This window comes from Pleurodeles waltl, chromosome 9 (genome assembly GCF_031143425.1).
Source record: "Pleurodeles waltl isolate 20211129_DDA chromosome 9, aPleWal1.hap1.20221129, whole genome shotgun sequence".
Taxonomy (NCBI): Eukaryota; Metazoa; Chordata; class Amphibia; order Caudata; family Salamandridae; genus Pleurodeles; species Pleurodeles waltl.
In genome coordinates this window covers 471439195-471464718 of record NC_090448.1, presented here as the reverse complement: position 1 = coordinate 471464718, position 25524 = coordinate 471439195, and the positions used below count along the sequence as shown (strand labels likewise).

The 25524-nt window shown below is 46.0% G+C and overlaps 1 protein-coding gene across 1 annotated transcript in view; it reads right to left on the bottom strand.

Annotated features, from left to right (window-relative positions):
- Positions 1-25524, bottom strand: part of CDC42BPB (CDC42 binding protein kinase beta) — a 903752-nt gene that overhangs the window by 80581 nt on the left and 797647 nt on the right. Inside the window, exons 31-32 of the mRNA XM_069207298.1 lie at positions 22407-22504; positions 22227-22311 (exon numbers count right to left, since the gene is read on the bottom strand). Coding sequence (XP_069063399.1) covers positions 22227-22311; positions 22407-22504 — 183 coding nt within the window. The remainder of the gene's footprint in view (positions 1-22226; positions 22312-22406; positions 22505-25524) is intronic.

Here is a 25524-nt window from a genome sequence, read left to right as displayed (position 1 = left end):
ATGCCACCCTGGGGACCCCTCACTCAGCACAGACACACTGCTTGCCAGCTTGTGTGTGCTGGTGAGAACAAAACGAGTAAGTCGACATGGCACTCCCCTCAGGGTGCCATGCCAACCTCACACTGCCTATGCAGTATAGATAAGTCACCCCTCTAGTAGGCCTTACAGCCCTAAGGCAGGGTGCACTATACCATAGGTGAGGGCACCAGTGCATGAGCACTGTGCCCCTACAGTGTCTAAGCCAAACCTTAGACATTGTAAGTGCAGGGTAGCCATAAGAGTATATGGTCTGGGAGTCTGTCAAACACGGACTCCACAGCACCATAATGGCTACACTGAAAACTGGGAAGTTTGGTATCAAACTTCTCAGCACAATAAATGCACACTGATGCCAGTGTACATTTTATTGTGAAATACACCCCAGAGGGCACCTTAGAGGTGCCCCCTGAAACCTTAACCGACTATCTGTGTAGGCTGACTGGTTCCAGCAGCCTGCCACAACCGAGACATGTTGCTGGCCCCATGGGGAGAGTGCCTTTGTCACTCTGAGGCCAGTAACAAAGCCTGCACTGGGTGGAGATGCTAACACCTCCCCCAGGCAGGAGCTTTAACACCTGGCGGTGAGCCTCAAAGGCTCACCCCTTTGTCCCAGCACCACCGGACACTCCAGCTAGTGGAGTTGCCCGCCCCCTCCGGCCACGGCCCCCACTTTTGGCGGCAAGGCCGGAGGAAATAATGAGAATAACAAGGAGGAGTCACTGGCCGGTCAGGACAGCCCCTAAGGTGTCCTGAGCTGAAGTGACTCTAACTTTTAGAAATCCTCCATCTTGCAGATGGAGGATTCCCCAATAGGATTAGGGATGTGACCCCCTCCCCTTGGGAGGAGGCACAAAGAGGGTGTACCCACCCTCAGGGCTAGTAGCCATTGGCTACTAACCCCCCAGACCTAAACACGCCCTTAAATTGAGTATTTAAGGGCTTCCCTGAACCTAAGAATTTAGATTCCTGAAACCTACAAGAAGAAGAAGACTGCTGAGCTGAAAAACCCCTGCAGAGGAAGAACAGAAGACACCAACTGCTTTGGCCCCAGTCCTACCGGCCTGTCTCCTGCCTTCCAAAGAAACCTGCTCCAGCGACGCTTTCCAAAGGACCAGCGACCTCTGAATCCTCAGAGGACTGCCCTGCTTCAAGAAAAACAAGGAACTCCCGAGGACAGCGGCCCTGCTCCAAAAGACTGCAACTTTGTTTCAAAGGAGCAGATTTAAAGACCCCTGCAACTCCCCGCAAGAAGCGTGAGACTTGCAACACTGCACCCGGCGACCCCGACTCGACTGGTGGAGAACCAACACCTCAGGGAGGACCCTCCGGCGACTCCGAGACCGTGAGTAACCAAAGTTGTCCCCCCTGAGCCCCCACAGCGACGCCTGCAGAGGGAATCCCGAGGCTCCCCCTGACCGCGACTGCCTGAACCTAAAGTCCAGACGGCTGGAAAAGACCCTGCACCCGCAGCCCCCAGCACCTGAAGGAACGGAACTTCTGTGCAGGAGTGACCCCCAGGAGGCCCTCTCCCTTGCCCAGGTGGTGGCTACCCCGAGGAGCCCCCCCCTTTCCTGCCTGCACCGCTGAAGAGATCCCTTGATCTCTCATTGAACATCATTGAAAACCCGACGCGTGTTTGCACACTGCACCCGGCCGCCCCCGCGCTGCTGAGGGTGTACTTTTTGTGCTGACTTGTGTCCCCCCCCGGTGCCCTACAAAACCCCCCTGGTCTGCCCTCCGAAGACGCGGGTACTTACCTGCTGGCAGACCGTAACCGGGGCACCCCCTTCTCTCCATTGAAGCCTATGTGTTTTGGGCACCTCTTTGACCTCTGCACCTGACCGGCCCTGAGCTGCTGGTGTGGTAACTTTGGGGTTGCTCTGAACCCCCAACGGTGGGCTACCTTGGACCCAAACCTGAGACTTGTAAGTGATTTACTTACCTGATAAAACTAACAATAACTTACCTCCCCCAGGAACTGTGAAAATTGCACTGTGTCCACTTTTAAAACAGCTATTTGTGTTTTATGTGAAAAGTATATATGCTACTGTAATTATTCAAAGTTCCTAAAGTTCTTACCTGCAATACCTTTCAAATGAGATATTACATGTAGAATTTGAACCTGTGGTTCTTAAAATAAACTAAGAAAATATATTTTTCTATAACAAAACCTATTGGCTGGATTTGTCTCTGAGTGTGTGTTCCTCATTTATTGCCTGTGTGTATGTACAACAAATGCTTAACACTACTCCTTTGATAAGCCTACTGCTCGACCACACTACCACAAAATAGAGCATTAGTATTATCTCTTTTTGCCACTATCTTACCTCTAAGGGGAACCCTTGGACTCTGTGCATACTATTCCTTACTTTGAAATAGTGCATACAGAGACAACTTCCTACAATGGACATCTCTTACTTTATATCTATATACTCTATCACTCCTTCCTTTACCCTCTGCGGGAAAACAATCTAACAATGGAGTCGATGAGGAGGAGTCACTCAATCCCATGACTCGAAAAACACTTCTTCGAAGAAAAACAACTTGTAACACTCCGAGCCCAACACTAGATGATGGACTAATGCACAACATGTGTATCTGCAGCTACACATGCCATCAAACATATATATATATCTTCACTTAAAAAAGGTTACAGGGACATTATAGTTAGGCTCACATTTTAAACGTACAGAAATTCACCTGCTATAGTTAGATTATCTCAAGTAACTATAACTCGTGCCCTAAGGTAGAACTCCCACCCTGCACAGTTTTTTCGTCAAAATATTTACTGTAAATATTATATTGACATTATCAATTTTATCAAAGAGGTCATGAAAGCCATAATTTGTGGGGGTAATTAGCAGTGAATGGCGAGGGTGCGGGTTATAGTTACCTTATGGCACGAGTTATAGTTACTTGAGATAACTTTAACAGGTGAATTTCTATGGTTTGGTAGGTTTAAAAAGTGAGCCCAACCAGACCCTCCCTGTAAACTTTGTTTTTTTAAGGGCATTTCTATATATTTTTTTTAATTCTATTTCCTCGCTATATCGTTCCTGTAACCTTTGTTTTTATGTGTGAATTTCTATGTTTTTTTAATGTTTCATTACTATACGTTAATCCAACCACTGCCGCGCATGGCCCCCTAACCATCCAACCTCACACTGTGCAGGGCCTTTGGTCATGCGCAGCGGGAGATCTATACAGCCTTTGGTTATGTGCAACGGGAGTTGGCCCCCCTCCCCTGGCTCATTTCGTCCTCGGGACCCCATCTTCCCAGGGTCCAGCGTTAATATATATATTTTTTTGGGTCGGGTGGGGGGATGGGTGGGTGGTGTGTAGGGGATGACCACCCCACCCTCCTCCAGGGACGATCTCAGCGCGGTCTGAAGTGGAGCCCCAAGATGGCTGTCAACATTTCCTTTGTTGAAGTGGAGGCAACCTTCGCATCCCTCTATATACAAATTATTTTTTTCTTTAATTTCTCAAAAACTACTGAACGGATTAACACCAAATAACAAACAAGGGCACTTTCTGGACCAAGAGCTACCTTTCTGCCAAACTTGGTGTCATTTCATCCAGTATTTTAGGTGCTAATCCTGTTCAAAATCCAGATGGAAAAATGCATAGGGAAAATGCATTTTGGGACCCCTTTATTTCTTGGCCCTTCCTTGATGGATCACCCTGCGACTTCCCAGACAAATGCTGAGGTGAGTGTGGTATTTTTGGGGAAAATGTTGGGAAGATTTATCAAACAGTGACAAAGATATTAGCAAAACAAAAAACGCTTTTTCTATAGTAACTAGGTCCTAACTATAACTACCTATTGGCGACCGGCACTATGATACACACAATATATATATATATATATATATATATATATATGTATATATATATATATATATATATATATATATATATATATATATATATATATATAAACAAAGGTTACAGGGACGTTATAGGAAGGTTCACGGTTTACCCGTACAAGACCATAGAAATTCAGCAGTTATAGTTCTACTTATAGTTCTACTTATATTAAGAAGCTAGAACTTGTTGCTTAAAGTTATTTTACGGCATGAGTTATAGTTTTTTCAGATGAGTATAACTATAACTATAACTGCTGGATTTCTATTCATTTGTATGGGTAAAATGTCAGCCAATCAGCAGTTACCGCAGTTACAGACAGTGGGAATCTGGCAAAAGGGGGCTGTGCCCAGTGTGAATGCCAGCAATCTTGTGTTTCTCCCCTACTAATTTATCCCACCACCACAGGTCCTCAGTGGACTTCAGCAGTCAGCTGCCCTCAGCACACCTCAGTAATCCTTACCACCAGTAGCAGAAGCAATAAGATAAGTCATCTAAACAAGACTGCCAAGCAAAAGACCTGACACTGGGTGCTGCCTAAAAAGCTCCCAACCTCATGCCCCTCCATTACCCCGCTACTGTGGGGGATTAACTGGGAGGAGAGGCAGCGCAGATGAGTGGACAAAATAGAAAAGCAGGCGCACAGATATGAAACCTGAGTAAAACATGAAAGAGGCATGGCGGTGCAGATAATTAACAGGACTAGGGACATAGAATTGAAGGGCTTCCCAGCAGAGAGATGGCAAAACCAAAATATTCCACGTGCTGGAAAGGTTGGGAGACAGTTTGACCCTGCAAACTATATCTGAAGAGGTATGCTTCTCCACTGTTCCTGAATGCCAGTGTGGTCAATGGCCACAAGGAGACAAGTCAGAGTGGTGGCTTTTCATTCTCTTAGGGAACCCCCCCAAACAATAAACTCCATAAGCCGATTCCTTTTTAAAACCACAGAACTAGTAACAGAGAGTGCTCAAGAAGGGCCTGAAGACGTGGGGGCTCAAAGTCGATCAGGATGCCTAGCATCGAGCTCGCTTAATGACACTGTGCACTCTGCAACAGAAGTGGCAACTTCAGGGGACCCTAGAGTGAAAAGATGCTTTTCGTGGTCCAGCCTTATTGAGCAAAAGCCATCAAGAACCAGCAAGATAATAATGCAACCATGCTTGACAACTCCTATGCATACTACTAGTGATAACAGCATAACTCAAGACAAAACCAGCCTGTATCCTGTCTCACTCACTGTTTGTTCGCCCTCATTGGGGCCCGAATATAAAACAGATCCGGTGACGACTGCTACCCAAGTAATTTGCGAATTGGAGTTGACCCCAGAGCAAGTGCGTTTGTCGCCGGAAAGGAAACACACACAGACACTAAATAGCACCGCACTAGATGCAAAAGCTTCTCCTATCAACACAAGAAGGGAGTTTCACAGACCAGGAACTGGGGGGTGTTGTTGGAATGCTTTCCTAATAATATAGAAGCACAGATTGACGAAACACTCAACCAAACCCCGTCAACAGGGAGGGTCACAGAAGGAAAGGGAGCTGTTTCAGCACCCATGTAGTCGGCCGCACTTAACTCCCAAGAGCTAGCTGCAATCAGAGCCTCGCAGGACACAATTGCAAGGGCTCTTTTCTAGTAGTGAAACAAAATGGAGCTACAACTTGACCTCTTGCAGTCTCTGGCTACACACTTAGTCGAACTTGGGCCGAAGTTAAACCTCTTGAAGGGTCACCTTAAAGCAACTGAGAAAGTCAATCAATGACCGTGCTCCATAACTATTGAAAAGGTAAGTTCCTTTCCTGAGATGTTGGGTGCACTAGTTGGAGCAGTCAAGGCAACAATAAAGAGGGATGAGACTTTGTCAGCGACAGCTCCCTTCCCCCTATGGTGGGCCACAGTACAGTTATCACAGATTTAATCCTTACAGCAGTTAGCCCGCTCCATCTTTCCTCCGAGGCGCAAAGCCCAATCGTTTTGGGTATCATTCTCACAGAGAAGGCCTTGCCGCAAGCAACGGGGGATAGGCAATGGCCTCCCCCATTCAAATGAAGCAACAGTGGCTCGCCTGCCACAACAGGGAGAGTAAAGAGGGGTGCTCTAATGGAGAGAAGCCACAATCAACCTCGGAAGCACGACCAGAAAAAGATGGAGCAATGGTAGAACCGGGCAATCTGTCTGTCAAGACCCCTCAAGCCTCAACAACTTGTCTATCATGAAGAGTGAAGAAGAGCCTAAAAAAAGCAATCCAAGAAGCAGAGACAAATAAGCAGAACTGCTATAAAGCATAAAGTGACTAATACTCCAGAAGTGCAGGAAGGCGTCAACCCAGTCAAGCTATTTCCTATCTTTCTGCCTCCACAAATTCAAAAATCCCAGTCTCAGGAAAAGTCAAAGCGGCATCATTGTGAGCATCCCCTAGGGGGACAGTGGCAGCTCAATCTGATAGGTAGGCAGCACTACCTGCCACAGTTACCAGGGAAGCAAAAACCACAGTGGGGTGTCTGGGACCTCGGAGAGTTCTTCTGGATCAAGGAATACAATCTGACTTAAACCTCTCAGGAGTGAAGTTGGCAACAGCGGCAGTAGCCTCTCCAATTAGCGGTTGGTGGGTGCACAACTGAGCTCTCATGTCCAGGTAGCGCTTGAGTAGTACCACCCACTGAGCACTATGGCTCATGCACTGGTTGAACACTACAGCCCACTGAGGCCCAAGGGCTACACTCTGACAGGAGCAGCAGGGAGGTGCCTAAAGGTCCAGCAATGAGCCTAGAGTACAGCGGCCCTTCCAGGACAGATACCCCCGATAGACCACCTAGCAGAGGTTCCCCACCAGTCAGCTGGGGCCCGGCAGGCCCTGTCGCCCACCAGGCACGCACCAAGTGAAGCAGTCGGGTAGGACCACTCAAAACTATGTTTCATCCCACTTTACATACCTAAAGGCCTTTATGGACACCTTTAATAGAGGAAACCTATTATGGCTTTTTAGTCATGTTCCAGCACTCAGGCATATTACCTCAGAAGACATGGACAGGGTTAGGTTCAAGCTGCCCTTACTAAACTCACGTGGGGAGGTTGCAAAACTAAGCTGGAAAAGAGCAGCAGAGAGATGCAGTATGGGTTGAAAGAGCGACCTCTGTGGAGTGGGGGATTGACCTACATATACCTCCCCCAGTAAAATACCCCTATGTTCTACTAATCACAAGTTCCGGGGAAACCCCCAGAAGCATGTTAAAGGGATCAAGTGGGGGCAACCTCGGCTGGGCCTCAAGGCCAGAGGGCTTGCAGGCCCTAACCATTGCCTGCACGCACAACCATAAAGAGGTGCGCCAAGCTACACAAAAAGCCACACAGCTAGTGGAGGGAGCATGAGTGTGATGTATCAGATGATTAGAAGTATAGGTCCTAGCCTCGTGGGAGGCTCTGACCCCCATGCCATGCAATCAACAAAATCACTATCAATAATTTTGTGGAGCGTGGCCGGTCTCAGGAGTATCAGAAAGTGAGGGGAAGCACTGGCCTATTTAGACACAAATGGTATCCTGTTTCCAGGAAACATGGAAGCTTGCGCTTTCTCTGTTGCCAGGTTATTACAAGATTTTCGTGCCAGCAACACGCCCAAGCATCTTTGGCAGACCGTACAGTGGTCTATCTATCTTTATTAAGCATTCAGCCAACTTGGTGGCCTCAAATCTTTCAATCAACAGTTGCGTGGCCAAAGCAGTCACCATTAGAGGCCTGAAAATTGATTGCAGAAAAGTAGATTTGATATTGGTTAACTGCTACATAAACGCTCCAAAGAATTTAAAGCCAGTTATAAAATCAGGGCTTGCTGGATAGTCTGGAATCTCTTATGCTCGAGCACCCTAATTGTGAAAGGGTAATGCTGGGAGATTTCAACACCAGCAGCCTAGGCAGCCCAGCGGATGCCGCCTTCCAAAACAGAGAGTGGAAATCCGTTCTGGACTTCTTGGCATCTTATAAACTAGTATCTGCACAACAGGAGATTTTGGTAAAACAGAAGGATCACGTATTCTTCTCTACCATCAAAGGTGTCTCAACTATCAACTATGTGTTTCTGTCAGAGCATCTGGCCAGGCGGCCAGTTCATTTTGAAGTCACAGGGAGGCTGGAGAGTGATCAGAACCCGTTGAATTGCATCGCAGATCTTCAGGCGCAACCCCGTAAAGAGCAATTTAGTGGGTGCTTGAACAGGTACACTCAGTCAGAAGAGTAAAATGGAGACCAGAACATTCAGCCTGCATAGCAATTTGGCTAAACAATGGGTCCTTCGTAACAAACTCAAGGCAGCAGACCTCAATATTTAAATGGTGGGAGAAGACTGTGGCTGACCTCCTATCTCTCCTAAAAGGGAAAGCTCTCTATCCTTGCTCAATCAAACCTGGGGCGGCGAGAAGAACAGCCCCACAGCTTCACAAATCTATGATTGGAGCAAGACAGACACTTCGCAGGGCACAGCACGCTTATAAACAAAAACCAACAATTGATACTGCGGCCCAAATAAAAAAAAAAGAACAAAATAGGAATTCTCAAGAAAATAACCTGGAAGTGCAGGGTGGCAAAGGATCAAAAAGAATGAGAAATCCTATTTCAATTATTAAAAGGATCCAAATCATGTGTGTTTCTAGAAGCACGTGAACAAGATGGAAGAGCCCTAAAGAATTATGGGAGAATGGGGTATCAGAGGCTGCCTGGACCACCCACATTACAAACCTAAATACAGCCAAGCTGTCATCTCTAGACATGACCGTCAAGTTGCACAAGATGTCCTTCAATCCCCCCTCCTCCCCCCACTGAAGTGCCTACTGGAGGAAGAAGGAGGGACACAGAACAGAGCAGACAGTTGTATCTGACGAATCAATACATACAGGTACCGAACATATCACCCCCATTGTAGGAAGTTGGCTCTGTATATACTATCTCAAAGTAAGAGATAGTGTGCACAGAGTCCAAGGGTTCCCCTTAGAGGTAAGATAGTGGCAAAAATTAGATAATTCTAATGCTCTATTTTGTAGTAGTGTGGTCGAGCAGTAGGCTTATCAGAGGGTAGTGTTAAGCGTTTGTTGTACACACACAGGCAATAAATGAGGGACACACAGTCAAAGACTTAACTCCAGGCCAATAGTTTTTATATGGAAAAATATATTTTCTTAATTTATTTTTAGAACCACAAGTTCAAGATTTTAAGTAAATACATAAAATGCAAGGTACTCCACACAGGTAAGTTAGGAATTTTGAATTAGAGCAATAGCATACACAGTTTTAGTAAAAATGGCAATAAGCTATTTTAAAAGTGGACACAGTGCAAAAATCAACAGTTCCTAATGGTTAGTTTGTCAGGTAAGTAAAGCACTTGCAAGTCTAAGTTCCTGGGCACAGGCAGCCCACCGTTGGGGGTTCAAGGCAATCCCAAAGTTACCACACCAGCAGTTCTGGGCCGGTCAGGTGCAGAGGTCAAAGAGATGCCCAAAACACATAGGCGCCTATGAAGAACAAGGGTGCTCCGGTTCCAGTCTGCCAGCTGGTAAGTACCTGCGTCCTCGGAGGGCAGACCAGGGGTGTTTTGTAGAGCACAGGGGGGGGGGGGGGGGGGGGGGGACACGACACAAGTAGGCACAAAAAACACACCCTCAGCGGCACAGGTGTGGCCAGGTGCAGTGACTGGTGGTCACTCTTGCACTGAGGTTCGGTTCCTTCTGGTCCTGGGGGCTGCAGGTGCAGTGCTTGATCAAGGCATCGGGTTCCTTGTTACAGGCAGTCGCGGTCAGGGGAAGCCTCTGAATTCTCTCTACATGTGTCAGTGTGGGGGTCCAGGGGGGTCGTCTCGGGCTACTCACGGGGTCGCAGTCGCCTGGGAGTCATCTTTGTTGATTCCCTGGAGCTCGAGCCGAGGGTGACGGGTGCAGAGGGTGAAGTCTCGCATTTCCGGCAGGAAGGGTGAAGTCTTTAGAAGTTGCAAGAAAGTTGCAAAGTTGTGGCTGTTGTTGAGCAGAGCCGCTGCTCACAGGAGTTTCTTGGTCCTTTGGTTCAGGGCAGTCCTCTGAGGCTTCAGAGGTCGCTGGTCCCTGTCGGACGCATCGCTGTTGTAGTTTTCTTCGAGTCAGGAGACAGGCCGGTAGGGCTGGGACCAAAGCAATTATAGTCTTCTCGTCTCTGCAGGGCTTTCAGGTCAGCAGTCCTTCTTGGTTCAGGTTGCAGGATCGGATTTCCTGGGTTCTGGGGTGCCCCTAAATACTAAATTTAGGGGTGTGTTTAGGTCTGGGGGGCAGTAGCAAATGGCTACTGTCCTGGAGGGTGGCTACACCCTCTTTGTGCCTCCTTCCTGAGGGGAGGGGGGCACATCCCTAATCCTATTGGGGGAATGCTCCAATCTCCTCCAATCTCAAGATGGAGGATTTCTAAAGGCAGGGGTCACCTCAGCTCAGGACACCTTAGGGGCTGTCATGGCTGGTGGGTGACTCCGGAGGGGCGGGCATCTCTACTAGCTTGGATGCCCTGTGGAGCTGTAACAAAAGGGGTGTGCCTTTGAGGCTCACCGCCAGGTGTTACAGTTCCTGCAGGGGGAGGTGAGAAGAACCTCCACCCAGTACAGGATTTGTTCCTGGCCACAGAGTGACAAAGGCACCCTCCCCATGTGGCCAGCAACTCGTCTGGTTGTGGCAGGCTGGCAGAAACTGTTCAGCCTACCACTAGGAGTCGGACTGGTATTCAGGGGGCATCTATAAGATGCGCTCTGGGTGCTTTTTACAATAAAATCCACACTGGCCTCAGTGTGCATTTATTTGATACCAAACTTCCCAGATTTCAGTGTAGCCATTATGGAATTGTAGAGTTCGTGTTTGACAAACTCCCAGACCATATGCTCTTTATGGCTACCCTGCACTTATAATGTCTAAGGTTTTGCTTATACACTGTAGGGGCATAGTGCTCATGCACATATGCCCTCACCTGTGGTATAGTGCACCCTGCCTTAGGGCTGTAAGGCCTGCTAGAGAGGTGACTTACCTATGCCACAGGCAGTGTGAGGTTGGCATGGCACTCTGAGGGGAGTGCCATGTCTACTTAGTCATTTTCTCACCCACCAGCACACACAAGCTGTGAGGCAGTGTGCATGTGCTGAGTGATGGGTCCCCAGGGTGGCATAAGACATGCTGCAGCTCTTAGATACCTTCCCTGGCATCATGGCCCTTGATACCAGGGGTACCATTTACAAGGGACTTATCTGAGTGCCAAGGCTGTGCCAATTGTGGAAGCAAAGGTACAGTTTAGGGAAAGAACACTGGTGCTGGGGCCTGGTTAGCAGGGTCCCAAGCACACTTTCAATCATAACTTGGCATCAGCAAAAGGCAAAAAGTCAGGGGGTATCCATGCCAAGGAGGCATTTCCTTACATCCATGTAGACTGAAAACATCATCAAGTGTATAAGGAAGGAAGGGGCCCCTGGAACTAATGGTCTGCCAGCTTCCCTGTTTAAAAGTGCCTCATCAGATTGGGCAAGGAGGCTGCCTTCACTCTTTAATAGTGTGTTCCATTTGGCTACAGTTCCGGACTCCTGGAAGGGGTCTATACTTTGTCCAATATACAAAAAGGGGGATCGCGTGTCCCCTCAAACTACCGTTTAATAGCCCCCTTGGATGTAGAGGCAAAAATATATGCCTGTGTACTGCTGGACCAATTGGAGGCATGCATGGGACCAGGAGCAACAGAGCTTACCATTCTTCCCATCTGGCTTCAGACCTGGGGGATCCACAGTGGATAACACTGTAGGCATTATCGTTTCTGAGACAGCAAGCTGCCAAACACAATCGCCTTTGGTTATTCTGCTGTTTTGTGGTCTATAGTGCGGCATTTGATAGGGCTAACAGAGAAATTATATGGAGAAAGTTGTCTGCATGGGAAATCCCCGCACAGCTTCCAAGTGCGATCATCCCACTGTATTCAGATACATGGGTCTGTGTGACTACAGGTCCCAGTACGAAGACTCAGAGAATTGAAACCAATTAGGGCCTAAAGCAGAGGTGTGTCCTGGCCCCTCTACTTTCTAACCTTTACACAGCTGATTTAGGAAAAAGGTGGAGGTCAGTGGTCTAGTCTAGCCAAAGATATGTTCCACCAAGCGTAAAAAAAAATCCAATATGCCGATGACATTGTGATTACCGACTGCACAAGAATCAGCTTACAGCGAGCACAAAACTCACTGAACGCATCTAACATCACCAACTAACTTCAAGTGAACCAAAGTCCTTATATTTGGAAAGTGTAAAAACAAAAAGAACATTTCCTGGTGACTTGGAAGCCTGTGTATTGGCACAGCCAGGAAGTACAACTTACTTGTGTGTTTCAGTGAAAACAATACAGCAGGGTTAAAGTTAAGCACAATTAAAAAGAAGTCTGCTGAAATCACATATGGCTCAATTGAACAACTAAGAAGCGCATTGGCAGCCCCACTACTGAGGGTAACAAAGGTAACTTTCCTTCCTGCCGTGCAATATGGCCACTTGGCATATCATGGATCCCTAGATACAGCACTGGAACAAGCACACTGTAGGGTGACAAAGAAAATGGTACATGTCCAAGCTACAGCCAACACTCCAGGCTAAAACTAGAGCTGGGATTAGTATCTCAGAACCTAGACTGCCAAGCATCTATACTGAAGTACTACGTCAGGGTCAGGATGGCAGATACACAATCACTAAAATGCCATTTAAAATGTATCTCTGAAACTCCAGGCAACCTTTGGTATGCACAAGTAAATAATGCACTGAAGATTTTCAAGATAGGAGACTATCAAGCTGGCAGGAAGCAATCCATATAACATCTGGAAAAAACTGACAACAGACAGCTAAAGGAACTCTCGAGAGAAAAACTCACCTGCAGTTCTGGCTTCAAATGGCTTCTATCTGGTTGGGGCTCCACAGTCATATTTATTGGAGTTGATAAACGCGGAAACCAGTCTGCAGATTCTCTACATGTGCATGTTAGCTCTGCCAAAGACTTTAACTCTTCTTGGGCCCTTCACAGAGTCAAAAGAGCCTGTAGGCTCTGTTCCTACCAAAAAAAACAAATAATGGCTACATCTTCTTTGTTGCTGCCCCTCTTTAGAACCTCAGAGGAGATAATTAATTTAAAAAGTAGCCTTGGCCTGGGGGGTTGCGCTCATGCCCGGAAGCATTCAACATCTACTTCTCACATTCAGCGGCTTGGGACCTGGCCAGATGCACAAAATATGTCACCGTGCTAAGGAGGTTCCTCTTCTTGACCATGGTAGTGGATAGTATGGAGGGCCATAAGCTGACGAATTAGAAGGTCTGCCCAGCTATTTATTAAATCCCGCCTTGATGCAAAGCATTGACTGACCACCAACGACATTCTAACTGCATAGTTCTTCCTGAAAAAGGGCTGAATTACTGACACAACTTTAACTGTATGCATTTTGCACAAGCATTTAGACTATTGTCTTAAAAATTCCTCGTTTGCTTGGCAACTTAAGTCTTTTAGATGACAGCATTTTTTTTTTTTACAATGTTTTGCTCGATTGCTGATAACATTCTTTGCTTTTAACGCATGGGCGCTTACAAATAATTTTATCAAAGATAGTTGTTTTTCGATGATCTTATATATTGCAATTGTTTTAATTAACTAAACAATAAAGCTTATACACTAATATGGGCCTTGCTTTCCCCCTGGATTCAAGGAGGATCCACAGAGGATTTGAGGATTCACTCATCGCATGAAAAAAGGGCAATGTTTTGCCCATGAGGGATCCCCAAGGGACCCCCCCCCCCCCACCCATGTGTCCTATGGGGTCAGGACACCTATATCCTGACCCCTTATATGTTTTTACACTGTTTTTCCCCACCCCCCAGTCAATGGGAGAAACAAAATGGCGGCTGCAACTTTTCTGTAAGGTTGCAGCCAGCCAATCAGGGCCTTGCTTTTCCTCAGAATCTGCGGATGATCTTCACATCAAATCACAAAAAGGGTGCTTTTTGGACCAAGAGCCAGCATTCAGCCAAATTTGGGGTAAATGCGTCCAGCGCTTCGGGCTTTAGTTGTGTTTAAAACCCCTATGTAAATTTACATGGGGAAAATGTGTTTTGGGACCCTCCCCGCTCCTTTTTCTGAGCCCCTGCTTGATGGATCCTTCCGAAACTTTCCAGACAGCAGCTGAAGTGAGCGTCAATTTTTTGGGGAAAAATGGACTAAGATAGGCAAGTCAAAAAACGCCTCTGCGATGGAAACTAGGCAACTGCCAGTAAGTAACAGATATATATGGAAAATGTCACTTACCCAGTGTACATCTGTTCGTGGCATGTTCCTGCTGCAGATTTACATGCTGTGCACTGTTCCTGCCATCTAGTGTTGGGCTCGGATTGTTACAAGTTGTTTTTCTTTGAATAAGTCTGAGTCACGGGAGCGAGTGACTCCTCCCCCTTTCGGCTCCATTGCGCATGGGCATCGACTCCATCTTAGATTGTTTTCCCGCAGAGGGTAAGGTAGGAGTGATAGAGTGAGAATAGCAAAGATGTCCATGCAATGGGATAGAGATGTATGTACAAAGTTGAGGTAAAGGAATGTTTATTTACATATGTACTGGTTGAATTTGATTAGTGTGGCAGTAGTAGTAGTAAACAAATCTTTTCCATTTGTTTGCATAACAATGTCTTGTAGTGGGTTTTCTAGCTGGTTTAATGCCCTCCATACATTCTTGTGTAAGGTCTAAATGTCCAAATTCTAAGATTTCAGGAGCCAGATTGCTAGATTTAGCGATGCTGGATTCGGGTGTCTGATCTGTTGTTTGTGTTGCGTTAACAGATCTGGCCTGTTTGGTAATTTGATGTGAGGTACTACTGATAAATCTAGCAGTGTTCTGTACCACGGTTGGCGAGCCCAGGTTGGTGCTATAAGTATTAGTTTGAGTTTGTTTTGACTTAGTTTGTTTACCAGATAAGGAATGAGTGGGAGAGGGGGAAAAGCGTAAGCAAATATCCCTGACCAACTGATCCATAACGCATTGCCCTTGGACTGAGGGTGTGGGTACCTGGACGCGAAGTTTTGGCATTTTGCGTTTTCTTTTGTTGCGAATAGGTCTATTTTTGGTGTTCCCCAGCGTAGAAAGTAACCTTGTAGGATCTGGGGATGAATTTCCCATTCGTGTGTTTGTTGGTGATCTCGACTGAGATTGTCGGCCAACTGGTTCTGAATGCCTGGGATGTATTGGGCTATTAGGCGAATGTGATTGTGAATTGCCCAATGCCAAATTTTCTGTGCTAAGAGACACAGTTGCGACAAGTGTGTCCCTCCTTGTTTGCTGAGGTAATACATTTGTGTCATGTTGTCGGTTTTGACAAGAATGTGTTTGTGGGCTATCAGTGGTTGAAATACTTTTAATGCTAGAAACACTGCCAACAGTGCTAAATGATTTATGTGCAGTTGTTTTTGTTGATTGTCCCATTGTCCCCGTATGCTGTGCTGGTTGAGGTGTGCTCCCCACCCCATCATGGAAGCATCTGTTGTGCTCACGTCTTGAGGCACTGGGTCCTGGAATGGCCGCCCTTGGTTTAAATTTATAGGGTTCCACCATTGAAGCGAGAAGTGTGTCTGGCGGTCTACCAACACTAGATCTTGGAGTTGACCCTGTGCTTGTGTCCATTGTTTTGCTAGGCACCGTTTTAAGGGCCGCATGTATAATCTTGCGTTTGGGACAATGGCTATGCATGAAGACATCATGCCTAGAAGTTTCATTACAAACCTTACTTGGTAGTGTTGGTTTGGCTGTATGTTTAATGTTATATTTTGGAACGCTTGTACCCTTTGTGGACTTGGAGTGGCAATCGCTTTTTGTGTGTTGCTCCCAAGTATTGTTGTATTTGGGATGGCTGCAGATGTGATTTTTGGTAATTTATAGAAAATCCTAGTTTTTGTAGAGTTTCTTTAACGTATTGCGTGTGAAGAAGACACGGTTGTTGAGTGCTGGCTTTTATTAACCAGTCGTCTAAGTATGGAAATACGTGCATGTGCTGTCTCCTTATGTGAGCGGCTACTACTGCATGAAATTTTGTGAATACCCTTGGGACTGTTGTTATCCCGAACGGTAACACTTTGAATTGATAGTGCACGCCGTGTATTACAAACCTTAAGTATTTTCTGTGAGAAGGATGTATGGGTATGTGAAAGTATGCATCCTTGAGATCTAACGTTGACATGTAGTCCTCTTTTTTTAGTAAGGGAACCACGTCTTGAAGTGTTACCACGTGAAAGTGATCCGACTTGATGAAGAGATTCAGCGTTCTGAGGTCTAATATGGGTCTTAACGTTTTGTCTTTCTTTGGAATTATGAAATATAGTGAGTAGACACCTGTTCCTTTCTGATGGTTGGGTACTAACTCTATTGCTTGTTTTTGTAAAAATGCTTGGACTTCTAGTTGTAACAGGTCTGAGTGTTGTTTGGACATATTGTGTGCCCTTAGGGGCACATCAGGCGGGAAAGTTATGAATTCTATGCAATAACCATGTTGGATAATGGCTAGGACCCATGCGCCCGTAGTTATGTGTGTCCAGTATTGGTAGTATGCAGTAAGTCTCCCCCCAACTGGTGTTAAGTGTTGGGGATTTGTGACATTGAAGTCACTGTTTGGTTTGACTTGTCTTAGGTGTTTGGAATTTTCCCCTTGCTCTTGGGAATTGTTCACCTCTATATGAGCCTTGAAACCCTCCTCTCTGGTATTGTCCCTGATAGGTGGGTCTGGTTTGCGAGGTGGAAGGCTCTGGTGTTTGCATACGAAACCCCCCTCTAAATTGTGACTTTCTAAATGTGCCTCTGCTTTGTGGGGAGTAGAGCGCGCCCATGGCTTTGGCCGTGTCCTCCTTTAATTTTTCAATTGCTGTGTCCACCTCCGGCCCAAACAATTGTTTTTGGTTAAAAGGCATGTTTAACACAGCTTGTTGGATTTCTGGCTTGAATCCTGAGCTTCGTAACCATGCATGCCTGCGAATGGTTACCACAGTGTTGACTGTTCGTGCTGCTGTGTCTGCCGAGTCTAATGCGGACCTTATTTGGTTGTTGGATATTGCTTGTCCTTCTTCCACAACCTCTTGGGCACGTTTCTGGTGTTTTTTGGGCAAGTGTTGTATAATATGTTGCATCTCGTCCCAGTGTGCCCTGTCGTAGCGAGCCAGTAGGGCTTGCGAGTTTGCAATCCGCCATTGATTGGCTGCCTGTGCTGCCACTCGTTTGCCCGCTGCATCAAACTTCCTACTCTCTTTGTCAGGCGGTGGAGCGTCTCCTGATGATTGAGAGTTTGCTCTCTTTCTTGCTGCTCCTACAACCACCGAGTCTGGTGTAAGTTGCTGTGTTATAAACACAGGGTCCGTTGGGGGAGGCTTGAATTTTTTGTCCACCCTAGGCGTGATAGCCCTTCCTTTCACTGGCTCCTGGAATACCTGTTTTGCATGCTTGAGCATGCCCGGGAGCATTGGAAGACCCTGGTAGGATGTGTGGGTGGATGCCAAGGTGCTGAACAGGAAATCATCCTCTATTGGCTCTGAATGCATTGCTACATTGTGGAACGTAGCTGCCCTTGATAGTAACTGCGTATATGCAGTACTGTCCTCTGGGGGTGACGGCCTTGTTGGGTAACAATCTGGGCTGTTGTCTGATACCGGAGCATCATATAAGTCCCATGCATCCGGATTATCCTGTGTCATCTCTGTATGCGTAGGTGACTGCATTGGAGGTGTTGTTACTGGGGGCAGCTGTGGTGAGTGTAGTGGGGAAAGTTGTGGCGAAAACCTCGGTGGTGGGGTTTTATCTCTGGCCACTTTCGCCTTTGGCTGCATTTCTGACTCTTGAAATGCCAGCTTTCTTTTGGTTTTGATTGGAGGAAGAGTTAGTATTTTTCCAGTCTCTTTCTGGATATGCAACCTCCTTTGCGTATGGTCTGGTTCCCCCATACTTATTTCCTGCTCAAATCTGTGTTTTTGCATTTGGCTGGAAAGTCCTTGCTCTTCTGTGTAAGAGCCTCTTTTCGGCTCCGAAGCCGCTTTTTTCAGTACCGATTCTTCCGAGAAAGTCTTTTTCGGTTCCGACATTACTTTTCTCACCTTGGGTGAGTCGAACTCTCGGTGCCGAGATCGTTCGGTGCCTGAATCTCGACTGGAGTCGGATGTCTTCGGCAAATCTTTGGCCATTTTCGGTGCCAATGTTTGGTCACCTTCTTTTCGATGGGTTCAGCCATGGCCTGCTGGCAGTGGCATCCCCTTGGCCTTTACGATCTTTGTGTGAGTTTTGGACGGGGCAGTTTTACTCACTGTTTTCTGCACCGTCGTGGGTCGTTCGCTTTCGGATTCGTCAGAGTCCGTGTAGGAGGCTGGACTGGCTTGTAGTGAGTACCAAGGGGTACTTGCACCTTGCACCAGGCCCAGTTATCCCTTATTAGTGTATAGGGTGTCTAGCAGCTTAGGCTGATAGATAATGGTAGCTTAGCAGAGCAGCTTAGGCTGAACTAGGAGACGTGTGAAGCTACTACAGTACCACTTAGTGTCATATGCACAATATCATAAGAAAACACAATACACAGTTATACTAAAAATAAAGGTACTTTATTTTTATGACAATATGCCAAAGTATCTTAGAGTGTACCCTCAGTGAGAGGATAGGAAATATACACAAGATATATATACACAATAGCAAAAATATGCAGTATAGTCTTAGAAAACAGTGCAAACAATGTATAGTTACAATAGGATGCAATGGGGAAACATAGGGATAGGGGCAACACAAACCATATACTCCAAAAGTGGAATACGAACCACGAATGGACCCCAAACCTATGTGACCTTGTAGAGGGTCGCTGGGACTATTAGAAAATAGTGAGAGTTAGAAAAATAACCCTCCCCAAGACCCTGCAAAGTGAGTGCAAAGTGCACTAAAGTTCCCCTAAGGACAAAGAAGTCGTGTTAGAGGAATAATGCAGGAAAGACACAAACCAACAATGCAACAACTGTGGATTTCCAATCTAGGGTACCTGTGGAACAAGGGGACCAAGTCCAAAAGTCACAAGCAAGTCGGAGATGGGCAGATGCCCAGGAAATGCCAGCTGCGGGTGCAAAGAAGCTTCTACTGGACAGAAGAAGCTGCGATTTCTGCAGGAACGAAAAGGGCTAGAGACTTCCCCTTTGGTGGACGGATCCCTCTCGCCGTGGAGAGTCGTGCAGAAGTGTTTTCCCGCCGAAAGAACGCCAACAAGCCTTGCTAGCTGCAAATCGTGTGGTTAGTGTTTTTGGACGCTGCTGTGGCCCTGGAGGGACCAGGAGGTCGCAAATTGGACCAGGACAGAGAGGGGACGTCGAGCAAGACAAGGAGCCCTCTCAGCAGCAGGTAGCACCCGGAGAAGTGCCAGAAACAGGCACTACGAGGATGCGTGAAACGGTGCTCACCCGAAGTCGCACAAAGGAGTCCCACGTCGCCGGAGACCAACTTAGAACGTCGTGCAATGCAGGTTAGAGTGCCGTGGACCCAGGCTTGGCTGTGCACAAAGGATTTCCGCCGGAAGTGCACAGGGGCCGGAGTAGCTGCAAAAGTCGCGGTTCCCAGCAATGCAGCCCAGCGAGGTGAGGCAAGGACTTACCTCCACCAAACTTGGACTGAAGAGTCACTGGACTGTGGGGGTCACTTGGACAGAGTCGCTGGATTCGAGGGACCTCGCTCGTCGTGCTGAGAGGAGACCCAAGGGACCGGTAATGCAGCTTTTTGGTGCCTGCGGTTGCAGGGGGAAGATTCCGTCAACCCACGGGAGATTTCTTCGGAGCTTCTGGTGCAGAGAGGAGGCAGACTACCCCCACAGCATGCACAAGCAGGAAAACAGTCGAGAAGGCGGCAGGATCAGCGTTACAGAGTTGCAGTAGTCGTCTTTGCTACTATGTTGCAGGTTTGCAGGCTTCCAGCGCGGTCAGCAGTCGATTCCTTATCAGAAGGTGAAGAGAGAGATGCAGAGGAACTCGGCTGAGCTCATGCATTCGTTATCTAAAGTTTCCCCAGAGACAGAGACCCTAAATAGCCAGAAAAGAGGGTTTGGCTACCTAGGAGAGAGGATAGGCTACTAACACCTGAAGGAGCCTATCAGAAGGAGTCTCTGACGTCACCTGGTGGCACTGGCCACTCAGAGCAGTCCAGTGTGCCAGCAGCACCTCTGTTTCCAAGATGGCAGAGGTCTGGAGCACACTGGAGGAGCTCTGGACACCTCCCAGGGGAGGTGCAGGTCAGGGGAGTGGTCACTCCCCTTTCCTTTGTCCAGTTTCGCGCCAGAGCAGGGCTAAGGGGTCCCCTGAACCGGTGTAGACTGGCTTATGCAGAATTGGGCACATCTGTGCCCAACAAAGCATTTCCAGAGGCTGGGGGAGGCTACTCCTCCCCTGCCTTCACACCATTTTCCAAAGGGAGAGGGTGTAACACCCTCTCTCAGAGGAAGTCCTTTGTTCTGCCATCCTGGGCCAGGCCTGGCTGGACCCCAGGAGGGCAAATGCCTGTCTGAGGGGTTGGCAGCAGCAGCAGCTGCAGTGAAACCCCAGGAAGGGCAGTTTGGCAGTACCAGGGTCTGTGCTACAGACCACTGGGATCATGGGATTGTGCCAACTATGCCAGGATGGTATAGAGGGGGCAATTCCATGATCATAGACATGTTACATGGCCATATCCGGAGTTACCATTGTGAAGCTACATATAGGTAGTGACCTATATGTAGTGCACGCGTGTAATGGTGTCCCCGCACTCACAAAGTTCAGGGAATTGGCTCTGAACAATGTGGGGGCACCTAGGCTAGTGCCAGGGTGCCCTCACACTAAGTAACTTTGCACCTAACCTTTACCAGGTAAAGGTTAGACATATAGGTGACTTATAAGTTACTTAAGTGCAGTGTAAAATGGCTGTGAAATAACGTGGACGTTATTTCACTCAGGCTGCAGTGTAAGAATTGTCAGAGCTCCCTATGGGTGGCAAAAGAAATGCTGCAGCCCATAGGGATCTCCTGGAACCCCAATACCCTGGGTACCTCAGTACCATATACTAGGGAATTATAAGGGTGTTCCAGTAAGCCAATGTAAATTGGTAAAATTGGTCACTAGCCTGTTAGTGACAATTTGGAAAGAAATGAGAGAGCATGGTTAGCAGAGCCTCAGTGAGACAGTTAGGCACCACACAGGGAACACATACATATAGGCCACAAACTTATGAGCACTGGGGTCCTGACTAGCAGGGTCCCAGTGACACATAACAAACACACTGAAAACATAGGGTTTTCACTATGAGCACTGGGCCCTGGCTGGCAGGATCCCAGTGAGACAGTGAAAACACCCTGACATACACTCACAAACAGGCCTAAAGTGGGGGTAACAAGGCTAGAAAGAGGCTACTTTCTCACAGTCCGTCCCCTGGATGGAAATTCTTTCCTCCTCTTCGACGTCGAGTTGTCCTCTTGGTGTCAACGCCATTTGAAGTATTTTCGCTCTTCGATCACGTAGGGTCTTTTTTTATCGAAACGTCTTGGTCTGCATAGGGATACTTCGAGTGGCACTTCGGACAGAAGCGGAAGGGCGTCTGGTCCATTAGTTTCGATGATGGATGCGGTCGGGCCGACCAGCCCCGCTGAAGAGCGGAAGCCCCGAAGGGCTGCCGGAGCGCTTCTAGTGTCGGTGTCGATACGCTAACACTAAACCGGTACCGAGCGTGAACAATACCGTTGAATTTTTGATATTTAGCTAACTTTCCCGATTCGAAATACGGAGCGAAGAGGAACACGTCCGAACCCGATGGCGGAAAGAAACCAATCTAAGATGGAGTCGACGCCCATGCGCAATGGAGCCGAAAGGGAGGAGTCCCTCGGTCTTGTGACTCGAAAAGACTTCTTCGAAGAAAAACAACTTGTAACACTCCGAGCCCAACACTAGATGGCAGGATAATGCACAGCATGTGTATCTGCAGCTACACATGCCACTGAACACATATATATATATATATGTACATATATATATGTGCACACATTTAGCAGTATTGTAGCAGCATTATGAACAATTAAACACACAATGAAACCAAGCTTTCTTTTCTTCTTTTTGGTTTTGGTGCCAATAAAAATAACTCACAACAGTAATCTATACTCCTTTTCTAGAAAATGTTGAAGGAATAATGTATTGAAGGTATCAGGTAGAGTTTATTCACAAATAAAATAAACTTAAAGGTTATTCCTTCCAGTATATCTTTCTCAGATTACTATCCCTTAGATACAAAAAAATATTTGCACACTAACCTGAGAACATGTTCTTCAAATATAACAGTCGCGGTGGTTCCGAATTTAGCAGGTTCAGTGTGCCTTCCACATTCAATGGTTTAATCTGGGTGGATCAAGGAAACCAAGAAAAGGTTTTCTGTTGTGCACATTTGAAAAGGAATCATTCAATACATTATAGAAAACTTCAGAGGTACTTACCCGCCTGAGGCCAATGGTTTGAACCCATTCCATGCTGTAAACATCAAAGACGTCAATGCCATACTCTGTGTATAATGTTACATGAGAGGAACTGCAACCTGGTATGAACAGAACCACACTAGGTCAATATGTGTGTTGCAACTTTAAAATACAAGCAACAAGAAGTAAGTACAGTATTACATCAATGATTGTGGCAGCTAAGCATGTCAACAAATGACTGATTACTTTATAACTAAATGTAGTCTATATTTTTAAGCCTAGCAAGTTAATGTATCAATAAGCCTTTTTTTCTATCGTCTGACATATCTGAGGGGCATATAGAGGTAAAGACAAATTTCTCTATAAGAAATTAATTTGTGAGAAAACAGTAAACAGCAACAAATCATGTCTGATTGAATTAATAGGTAAGCACTCATCTTCCACTGACCTTGTTCTGTGAAGATGAGTGCTAGCCTCCAATATTCGCTTTCAGTAAATCACTGTTGTTGTAGTACTGAAGTTACTCTCTCCAAGGATTTGATCAACTCCAGGTGGTTCAATAAGCTCACATGCTACTGATTCATTTATCATTTTGCACAGGTGCTCAGCATATTGACTATGCTAAAACAATTAATACACAACATGTATTATACTCTCTACATGGCAACAACCTCCATATATGGACTCCACAATTTTCACAAAGCAGTGGGAGCAATAAACACTGCATGCTGGAAGGTGGTGCACCAGATACATGGGAGGCTTCTACCATAATGGTAAATTATTGTGTTTCAGGAACTCTTTTGTTGACTTCTGTAGTCTTGCAGGGTCAGCCCCTAAATTATAATCTGGTATTCAAGGAAACTAGCGATAACAGAGATGCATTTCCAGAAATACCCAAGATGTCCAATATATTTTCCAGGTGAAAGAATATTTTGTGAGGTAACAGAGCAATCTCATTGTAATAAAAATCATTCAGGGGTGATCCTCTAAAGAAAACCTTATGCACAAAAAAAAAAATCACTCACTGACTGAGTGGATAAGATCACTCATAACTAATGACACCAAGTATTCTCAGACGTGCGTTAAGCCATTGGAAATCATAGATGTAAGTTGCATCAATGTAATATTTTGTGTCAAACCTCAGTGACCCCAATGGTACTATATACGATTTTTCCAAGTAAGAGTAGTGATTGTCGTTGAAGCAGTCTTGTCTCTAAGTGGCTGCATAGTGGATTCGAACAGCTGCAAATTATCAGACTTCTACTAGTCTTTGTATTCAGATAACCATCAAGGTGTGTTTGTTGTGAATCTCCACATTCATTACGAAAAATAAGATGTGTAAAAGAACAGCTCTCCTTAAGAGGTACACCTGAAATTGGTATGGTGGGATGAAAAAGTAAAGGCGGTTCTATCAGATTGCAGAGGTCATGCGCAAAATGTACTGCATCCCCCAATTGTTTAATACTCTGGAATATAAAACTACTAAGGTAAGGTGTACTACAAACATGGTTGTACCCTCACCAAATTAGGCTATCATAATACATTGGATCCCGCAGTCCCTGCATAAAAGACCATCTCTAATTTACTTGTTATAGTCGAGTTGTGAAATCTCTAGTCACCTGTAATAACGAAATGATGAAGTTGCTCAACTGTAATGTTATTACAGTTGACTTGTGACGTCATAATGCCTGATGACAACCAATGTGTAAGGCATGTCACAGTATACATATAGCTGCAGTTTAAACAATGAAAATGAGAGCTAGCTTTTACACCTTATTTGTTCTTCTAAAATAAACAGTAGAAAGTTTATATTCATGGCAACATGTTTGTTTCCACGCTATAGGTCATTACTGGAAAAATAATTTCTGCCATGTTTCTACACATTCTGAGTTACCACATTTTCTAAACTCTGAGACTTGCATTAAACTCATTCTAATATAGATTTAAAACAAATTAGCTGGTTTTTGGTGTGTTTAGTTTCACACTACAGATTTCTACTTTAATCTTCATGTTTACAAACAGTGTGTTTCTTTCATATGAAAGAGAAAGGCACCAAGGATTTAAGCAGTGTGTGTAAAGACTGATGGTGTGCACATGTATATTAACAAAATACCCTTTGCCGCACGTTAAACGCCCTTTACATGTCACCTCTGAGATCCATGACCTCATCAAAGAATCCTGCCTTCGGCCTTGTTCCTCTATATATTCATGGAACCTCTAAGAGACTGAAAATAGTCTTATAATGCATGGTGGGGTGCTCTATCCCATATACTGCTCAATATGCTCTCAGGAAATATTCCTCTGTTTTGGATGCACTTTGCAAACAGAAACTACATATGACACGCATTGCTGCTCCTTATAAGTCTGTGCCTCGGCCCACCCCTAAGCGACGTGAAGAGTGCCTGCATCGCAACCCATGACAGTTTATTGTTAATGTTTATTTTTTACCTGAGTGAAAAATAAACATGAGAGATACTATGCATTAAACACAAAAGAACACGTTTTTTACCCTTTGGTGATGCTTTTTCGGGTAGAGACTATATAACCACAGATTCTTCAACTTATATTATTATTGTTCCCCAGACATCAGACTGGATCAGGAAAATCTTGAATAGTACCACTGTGTGCCAGGAGGTGGCACTGATTGGCTTCACAATGTAAGTGATGCATACGGTGCCAATGTAGGTGTCACCTTAGCCCGCTGCTACCAGTTCCTTTTATTACTACTTCTGTGCCAAAAATGTGAAGCTACATCAGAATGATTGCGTCAACAGTGTCTAGAATTTAACAGGATGTTAGGGAGAAGAACACATGTAGCAGAGAAGGGAGGATGGGAGGGTTTGTTAAGACGTTGAGGTTGTTTCTGCCAGAAACAGCTTTACCAAAGGTAAGCAACCTGTTCTTCTGAAATAGACTTCTAATCGCAGACACCAAAGCAGTAGCTGTTTGGAGGTGGGTCTGCAAAGTGGTTTAAACCAGAACACCCTGGACAACTGAACAGGCAAAATGCCTGTCTCTATGGACCTGACTGTCCAAGTAGTAGTGCTTTGTGAACCTGTGGAGGAATACCCATGTAGCAGCGTGGCAGATATACAAGACAGGTACCCCGTGAGCTATCACAATAGTAGTGGCCTTGGCG